The following is a 9236-nucleotide window of genomic DNA, read 5'->3' as shown; positions in this document are numbered from 1 at the left end:
ACCAGCCTCCTCATCAGCCAGGTTTATAACCACATAGGAGTCCAAACGAAGAATGAGCTCTGGAAACTAGACAGGAAATCTGAAAAACTCAGCAGGAAGTCTTGAAACTGCAAAAACTGAAGTTGTGATCTTTCCCCCCAGTTTTAAAAGTGTTGTTGTTGTTGTTGTTGTTGTTTTTCCTCACTGCTCCTTATGTTCTTGTGTTTATTTTCAGTCAGACTTTAAAACCACTGAAATGATCACGTGACAGGAACAGAAATGAGCTGATAGAGGAGTTTATTGGTCATATAATTATGAATTATTTGAAACACTCTGAAACCCAAAGAGTTTGTTTGGTTTGTTTGTTTCTACTTGAGGCCCTAATGGATCGATGAATGGGTTGCTAAATTTGGGAAAGAACTGATAAGTATGTTTTAACACCCTGTAGTGTAACCATGACAACAGCCAATCAGAGCTGCCTACTAATGTTTTTTATGGCCACGATTAACTTCCTGTCAGGCTGTCACATATCACTTATTTGAGGCCTTTGCCTTGCTGTTGTCAAGGAAACAGTGGCCTGGTCCTTTCTGTTGTCATGGTTACCGAGGGTCAGCTGTGAGGATCAGCTGCAGTTTTGAAAAAACAATAACACAAACATAAAGATTACAGCAGTGTGTGTGTGTGTGTGTGTGTGTGTGTGTGCGCGCGCGCGCGCGCGGTTTTGGAAGAACAAACGTGTGTGAAACATTTTTAAAAATCCTCCTGATTTTATTTTGAAAATCTCTTCCTGATCAATATTTCTAATAAACTCTATTTCAGAACTGAAGAATCTCAGCAAATAAAAGACGAGTAGAAAATGTGTGTCTTTCAAAGCTGTGTGTGAATAGATACCTGCGTGTCCAAACTGAAAGCATGGTGTGTGGGTCTGAGCAGGCGTGAAGGTCGTCAGAATAAAAGCGTGTTGAATGAATCAGACATGTTCATCGCTTCCGTGTGTGACATCATCAGTTTTTATTTGAGGGTAAACTCTCGGCTCAACTCCAGACACACCTGAGCTCAGTTAGCCCATTTAACCTCCGGGTGGGTTCAGGCTTTATTTAGCCCTGCGCCGTCCCGATGATAATGGTGATGACGTTTGGTTCTTTCTAATGACCCCTGACCCCTCCTGTGGGCCAAATCCCTCAAAGGAGGTGTGAAATGAGCGACACCTGAGGCTCTCCAGCCTGTCTGGGCTTTTGGACCGTTTTCCGGTCCTGTGGGAATCTTTGTGACTCTGAGCTGCAGAGATTCGAGGCTGCAGTTCTGCGGATGAAAATGACTGAAAATAGAAGCTGCTGTTCCGCAGAGAGCAGCTGAACTCACTGAGTGTGCTCACTGAGTCATGTCTCCAAACCTATGAGCATGGTACACTCACTACAGCTGCTTCACTGAAATCACTGTGCGTCTCATAAAAAACATAAATTTTATCGTTCACAGCTGCTTCTAGGTCTAATTGAGAAACTTACTTTGATTCAATCAGCTGATTGAGGCCAAAGTTCAGCAGAGAGGTTGATCTTATTTTTATTTTGTTTTTGTGATTTGATTTTTTTGGCAGCTCTGCACCAAACAGGAGCGTTTAATGAAGGTTTCCAGTTAATTCATGCTTTGATTTGAAATATAATTGCTTTGTCTTTATTAAAATCTTTATTAAGGTGGCTGCAATGAAACAATCCAGGTGTTTTCAGGTGTGTTAGTTCACTGTCGACCAGGTTTGTTCCATCAAGCAGAACTCGGATCTGTTCTTGGTGAATGTTGGACTTTTTCAGGCTTTCTAAGTGCAGCTAAGGGGTGGAGGGTGAAGGGGGGAGGGTTTGATGGTCTCAGAATCTCTCTGATATGGTTCTGTTGGTCCATCAGATGGTGATCTCCAGTAGGCAGTGAGGCGGTACACAGGAATGACAATGAAGTGTCCCGTCCAGGTCAGCACGCCTCCTGGTCTCTAGGAGAGCTGTTTCACATCCAAATGGAGAGACAGAGGTTTGACAGGGAGGCCTGGGAATGTCCTGCTGCTTCCCTGAAGAACTGGAGGAGGAGGCTGGACACCTCTTGGAGGGAGAACACGGAGAGAGTAGTTCTAAAACAGCTGGGATTATTTGAGGAGTTTGAGTCAGGTTTCAGAGCTCATCACAGCACAGAAACAGCTTTAGTGAAGGTTACAGGTGATCTTCTTATGGCCTCTGATCTCTGTGCTTGTCCTGATGGACCTCGGAGTAGAATTTCACAGCTTTCACGTGTTCCAGTTTCATGAAGTATCTGAGAAGCTTCTTCAGTTCTAAGACTAAATGGTGGAGAGTCCCAAATATTTAAACCCTAGTGGGAGTGTCCCTTAAATGGGTCGTTCACCCACTTTTGACCATGTGCCTCATCACATGAGCTAAGGTGTGAAAAATGTTTCAGGTTAAACTATTGTGAGACCTTGCCCCACCCTATCATGTGACCTACTGATGTCACATGTTTTGAGTGGGCGTTAAGGCGTCTGGGAAGGATCTCAGACTGGATTATAGATGACAGACAGTTGGTGTTGTAAGCCCTGCCCTCTGTTCAAAGATGGTCATTCACATTGGACATAGATGCTTCCTTCACTCCATCTGTCTTCTCTGTCCAACATGTGGGCATTCTCAAAGAGTGACCTTTGACCTTTAGATGCAGATGAACAGCTGAGTCTCGTCCTTGTGCGTGAACTGGCTGTTTGCTGTCTCAGATACTATATCCACCCATGAGAAACTGAAGGGATTACCACAGACTGGATAAAAAATCTGCGGGAAGTTATTCCTGAAGACTGGACAATGCTGGTGTTTATTCTTCCCACAGAATCATTTTACATTTGCTGATGTTTCTGCTGAACAAAAGACTGAAAGGTTCCTGTGCCTCATCTCTATCTGCAGACCCGGCTAATCAATAAGCTCAACTCTGCTCCTGTCTCTGATCAGCCATGTCCTTCGGAGATGCTCAACATGCTGCGTTCCTGTAAGAACTCGCACACTCCGTGAATGTTTTCTCTGATTTAAGATTTGGAGTCACACGGCGGGTGGCGATGAACCACTCGTGATTCATCACAAACTGGCTTTATTGTGATGACCTTCACGCCTCCTCGCTGCTCTCGTCTCCTTCCTGCTCGCGCGATTTGTTAACAGATAATTTAAAAAGAGTTTTTTTAAACTCAAAGAGAGGAGCTGATCCGAGGTCAGCTTCAGGCACTGAGGAGATCTCAGCCCAATCAGAATCAACTTATCACCATCAGCACGCCAGTCGGCCCACATTCGTGCGTTTGGGTGTCATGGAGGAAGTGGTGAAGGTATCTTTATTCTGGCGGTGATGAATGGTGAATGTTGGGGCTGAGGAGAAAAACAGCTGCAGAAGAAGAAAGGAGTGGACAGAGGAGTTGATCTGTCAGAGACCCATGTTAAATGTTTACTGCGACCCTTTGTGGACTCCGTCACTCCGTCATCTGCACAGGACGCCTCCGCCTGCCAGAAGCCAAATTTTCCATTCACTAAAGTCAGAAAAAGGAAGTGAGGAAGACTTCGGGATTATACAGGGAGTGCAGAATTATTAGGCAAGTTGTATTTTTGAGGAATAATTTTATTATTGAACAACAACCATGTTCTCAATTAACCCAAAAAACTCATTAATATCAAAGCTGAATGTTTTTGGAAGTAGTTTTTAGTTTGTTTTTAGTTTTAGCTATTTTAGGGGGATATCTGTGTGTGCAGGTGACTATTACTGTGCATAATTATTAGGCAACTTAACAAAAAACAAATATATACCCATTTCAATTTATTTTTACCAGTGAAACAAATATAACATCTCCACATTCACAAATATACATTTCTGACATTCAAAAACAAAACAAAAACAAATCAGCGACCAATATAGCCACCTTTCTTTGCAAGGACACTCAAAAGCCTGCCATCCATGGATTCTGTCAGTGTTTTGATCTGTTCACCATCAACATTGCGTGCAGCAGCAACCACAGCCTCCCAGACACTGTTCAGAGAGGTGTACTGTTTTCCCTCCTTGTAAGTCTCACATTTGATGATGGACCACAGGTTCTCAATGGGGTTCAGATCAGGTGAACAAGGAGGCCATGTCATTAGTTTTTCTTCTTTTATACCCTTTCTTGCCAGCCACGCTGTGGAGTACTTGGACGCGTGTGATGGAGCATTGTCCTGCATGAAAATCATGTTTTTCTTGAAGGATGCAGACTTCTTCCTGTACCACTGCTTGAAGAAGGTGTCTTCCAGAAACTGGCAGTAGGACTGGGAGTTGAGCTTGACTCCATCCTCAACCCGAAAAGGCCCCACAAGCTCATCTTTGATGATACCAGCCCAAACCAGTACTCCACCTCCACCTTGCTGGCGTCTGAGTCGGACTGGAGCTCTCTGCCCTTTACCAATCCAGCCACGGGCCCATCCATCTGGCCCATCAAGACTCACTCTCATTTCATCAGTCCATAAAACCTTAGAAAAATCAGTCTTGAGATATTTCTTGGCCCAGTCTTGACGTTTCAGCTTGTGTGTCTTGTTCAGTGGTGGTCGTCTTTCAGCCTTTCTTACCTTGGCCATGTCTCTGAGTATTGCACACCTTGTGCTTTTGGGCACTCCAGTGATGTCGCAGCTCTGAAATATGGCCAAACTGGTGGCAAGTGGCATCTTGGCAGCTGCACGCTTGACTTTTCTCAGTTCATGGGCAGTTATTTTGCGCCTTGTTTTTCCACACGCTTCTTGCCACCCTGTTGACTATTTTGAATGAAACGCTTGATTGTTCGATGATCACGCTTCAGAAGCTTTGCAATTTTAAGACTGCTGCATCCCTCTGCAAGATATTTCACTATTTTTGACTTTTCTGAGCCTGTCAAGTCCTTCTTTTGACCCATTTTGCCAAAGGAAAAGAAGTTGCCTAATAATTATGCACACCTGATATAGGGTGTTGATGTCATTAGACCACACCCCTTCTCATTACAGAGATGCACATCACCTAATATGCTTAATTGGTAGTAGGCTTTCGAGGCTATACAGCTTGGAGTAAGACAACATGCATGAAGAGGATGATGTGGACAAAATACTCATTTGCCTAATTATTCTGCACTCCCTGTAAGAAGGAAGGACGGAGAAGATCTGAACGCTCTGTGCATGTGCGTGCTTGGATTTAACAACATCACGCTAACGTGATGTGTCACGTCACACACAAAGAACACAAACGTGTGCTGAGAAAAGTTCACAAATGATTTAACATGAGATGGTCTCGGCTGTTCAGCTGCCATGTTATTGATTAGCTCTCACTCTGAGAACACGCCAGGAGAACCCGTCAGACACACGTGTGTGTGTGTTTGTGTGTGTGCGTGTGTGTCTCCCCAGAGGACGGCTCAGCCGGAAAGTAAAATCTCGGGTCTCATGAGGCCCACGGTCTGTCGCTCTCACAGTTTGTCAGAAGCTGTGGACTTTCTCATCACTCAGGTGTTTCCAGGTTACTTCGTGCTTCGTCTTTATTTACCTGAAACCTTCAGCATCTTCTCAGAGTCTCACCTGTAAAATGTATGAAGAGGTTTTTTTTAATATATTTCAACCTTTTGTCTGACCTTCTGACATGGACTCCACCTGTGACGCAGTTGGAGGAGCTTTAATGTCAGGTGTTTTGTGTGAATCCCTTTGTAACTCTAATGTGAAAACCTGATTTTATTGTTATTGCATTTTGTGCAACACTGAGACAGTGTTTGAATGATGGACACGTGCAGTCAGTGAGGTTTTCAGCTTTAACCTTTAATGAGCTGATGTGGTTTTCTGATTGAAAGCAGGTGACAGAGGTCAGAGTTCATAAACACATGAGCTGCTGCCTAAATGGAGAGTTTGACATTTCAGGAGTAAAGGTCAAAGGTTAAAGGGGTCGCCTCTGTAAGTGTACTTTGGTTCAAACCCTGCAGCATTTCACACAGAAGAAGAAATATTCAGATACTTCAAACTGTCCGCTTCTCTATCCGGACATTCAAACCAAATGCTTCCAACACTTCAGCTGACTGGCTCTATGGTCACCATGGAAACAAAGGAGGGGTTCAATTATGCCACAGACCGCCGGGTTGCCTCTCATGCCTAACCTGAGGGGGCATCGCAGGGTCTGAGTTGATCTCACCACCATTTCACTGTGTGAGCGCATTATTCCCCGACTCTTCTGAGCAAACTCAAAGGTCAAAGGTCAAAGACAGAACCTGACTGTCTGAGGACATTGTCTGTGAGCTCAGTCCGAGCTCAGGATGAGAAATTATCAAAGTAAAGTCACCTGAGTCCTGTTTGGACTTGAAAACAGTAAATGGAGGGTTAGGTTATGTTTCACTACACCCTGTATTCAGCCAATCACACACTCTCACTCCGATGGAGGCGTCGGGGGAAACTCAGATGTTCGGGATGCTTCGACATGCACTTTCTGGTCAAGTTGCTTTTTGATTGGTCCGATCGATTGTTTCCCTCTCATCGTGATGGAGGTGATAGCAGCGCCCCTTCTCAGCAGCAGGTTGACGGTCAGTTGACGAATTCGCCCGACATACTGCGGCCGCAGCGAGCTGAACGCATCTTCAGCTCGTGGTAGCACTGGACAAAGCTGTGATAGATGAAGGTGATGGGCAGCGCCAGCAGGACGATGCCGCTCACCACGCAGAGGCCTCCGAGCACGCGCCCCGCCACCGTCATCGGGTACATGTCCCCGTATCCCACTGTGGTCATGGATATGATGACCCACCAGCAGGCAGCGGGGATACTGGCGTAGTCATGGTTTCCAGCCTCCAGGTCAAGGCCGTGCTCTAGCAGCTGAGCCAGTGCACTGAAGATCGCCATGGCAACACAGACGAAGACCAGGAGCATCACCATCTCACGATAGCAGCGGCGAAGCGTCAGGCCAAGTGTCTGCAGGCCCATGAAGTGACGCGCCAGCTTGATAACCCAGAAGATCCGCATCATGCGAAGGACACGCAGTGTCACTCCGGCTCGCTGCAGCTGCGAGTTCTCGCCCGTCAGGCTCGTCATGGCAACAGAGATGTAGTATGGCAGGATGGCCAGAAGGTCAATGATGTTCAGAGGCCGCTGGATGAAGTCCCACTTATCACGAGACACTAGGAAATGGACAATGCACTCTGCCGTGAACCAACCAATGCACACCGCCTCGATGATGCTGCAAGGGAGGGGCCAAAGGGGACCAATGAGAAAGCAGAGAGAGACCAATGAGATGTTGCCGAAAATTAACAAATCACAGGTGGAGATGTCAGACAATCATTCACAATGGTTTCACACAGAAGGGGAGTTAAGTTATTCATATTAGGTACACCGACAATGACGCAATGGTTAACACATTTGCTTGGTGAGCAAAAGGTTGCTGGTTTGATTCCAGCTGGAGACACAGATCCCTTTGCGGTTGTGTCGGGTAGCACATCTCACAGCCAACTCAAGCATGCAGAGCTACTGCTGTGGCAAGAAGCTTTACACAACAAGCTTTACAGGAGCATGTACACTTTGTGACTTATCAGTCAATTATCAATAATCAGCTGCTGGTCCTGGTTCTGCTCCGAACCAATTCTCTACCTGCTGCAGGTACCCGTCAGAACTGGACCGGGTCTGTCAGCGGCTGACTCTGAACAGTCCAGTGTGTGTGTCAGTGTGAGTCCTACCTTTGCTGTTCCAGCGCCGTCCAATCAGGTAAGGTGCTGGCACATAGCATCACCATGGAGATGACTACAAACAGCACTGACACCGAAGCAAGTAGCTGCGCAGCCAACGAGGACGTGGGCTCCTCAAACGTCCTCCTCATCCTCTCCAGCCAAGGATTCTGCGTAACCTCGGGGCCGTGTGGCAGCTCCTCCTCCGGGAAGAAGTGCACAAGGGCGTCAGACATGCGGTCGTCCAGGAGACGCTGGCAGCACAGCTGCAGATCGGAGCTCTCCAGGCCCCAGTACAGCATCTCGTTGTAGAAGGAAAGCTCGCACATGTGTGGCACAAAGCGCAGTTTCCCGTGCTGCACGTACAGCATGATGAAACTGAAGGCCTCAGAGTGGCGGTCAAAGAAGAACTCATTGCGATCACGATCGTAGTCATCGCAGAGCTCAAGAAGCTCGCTCTCCGACACGCAGCGAAGCAGTCGACTGAGTCTGCTGAGGGGGAGACGCCTCATCAGCTCTGCAGTGTAGGAGAACCTGCGGCCGCCAACGTTCAGCGTGCAGAGGCTGCTGCCACATTTCATGTTTTCTCTGTGTGAGGAGGCGTTGCCGCGGTTCGTGCCGGAAACCTTCAGACTCCTGCGAGCGCAGCCAAGATGCTCCAAAGTTTCATGTCAGCAGCCAAAGAGTGCGAGAACGCTGTTGCTTCTCAAGTTTCCTCCTCAGATAAAAATGCCTTTGCAGCTTCAGTGAAAATGGAAGCGTGTCAGGAATGTGAAGAAAATCAAATGAGCAGTGACCCACTTTCTTCGATTATTTTTAGTCAAACTCTGAGAAACTGAATCAACGCCATAGACAGATTTCATGCTCAGCAGAAATCAGCGAGGATTCTCTTTGACTTCTGCTGCATCTCTGAGTGAAGAGCAGCAGTTCACCCTCCTCCACCTCCTCCTCCTCCTGTCAGAGAGGGGGAGGATCACTTGATGATCCGAAAAGTCCGAGCCGGAGACACTTTCCCCCAAAACCTCCTTCCTGTGCTTCACCATCTCCTCATCCTCTCCTGTTGATCTTCTTCCTCTTTAGCTGTCCTCATTTTCATCACATATTAAACATTTAATCCTCTTCATCATAATTTAATGTTTCAGTGAGCATCAAAGCATGTGTGCATAATGATTTTATGAACTCAGTAATAACCTGCAGAGCTGCGGAAAGGTTTCCCCCTGCTGGACACAGCTTGTCATCATCATCATCATCATCATCATCGAAATTTTGGAGAGAACAAGGAACTACAGCCATGCAACAAAATAGAATAAAGATTAATAAATGCCTGTCTGATGTGCAAGGCTAAATTTTCCAAATGTTTTACGAGCTGTAATGGTCAAGGTGCCCTCTGAGCTTACACTTAGTTTTCGATACACTCAGGAGCACCTGATCGGCCGACCTGGGAGAACAGGAGGTCATGTAGGACGAGACAATTAAAGGCTTTTAAAGCAATTCCAAAAGTGATCCTAAAATTTACAGGCAGCCAGTGGTTCCAGGTTAAAATGGGAGAAACGCGCTCATAATTGTGTGTGCTGGTTCA

General features: G+C 46.4%; 1 protein-coding gene across 1 annotated transcript; it reads right to left on the bottom strand.

The window, feature by feature from the left end:
• Positions 1-5886: 5886 nt before the first annotated feature.
• LOC116321240 (potassium voltage-gated channel subfamily G member 3-like) lies at positions 5887-8238 on the bottom strand. The gene is made up of 2 exons (XM_039621693.1): positions 7670-8238; positions 5887-7176 (listed from the first exon to the last, which is right to left on the bottom strand). Exons 1-2 carry the CDS (start codon positions 8236-8238, stop codon positions 6531-6533), a joined length of 1215 nt encoding a protein of 404 aa, XP_039477627.1. The 3' UTR covers positions 5887-6530.
• Positions 8239-9236: the final 998 nt, after the last annotated feature.

This window comes from Oreochromis aureus, linkage group 13 (genome assembly GCF_013358895.1).
Source record: "Oreochromis aureus strain Israel breed Guangdong linkage group 13, ZZ_aureus, whole genome shotgun sequence".
Taxonomy (NCBI): domain Eukaryota; kingdom Metazoa; phylum Chordata; class Actinopteri; order Cichliformes; family Cichlidae; genus Oreochromis; species Oreochromis aureus.
The sequence above is the reverse complement of the archived record's forward strand: the minus strand, read 5'-3'. Positions and strand labels throughout refer to the sequence as shown.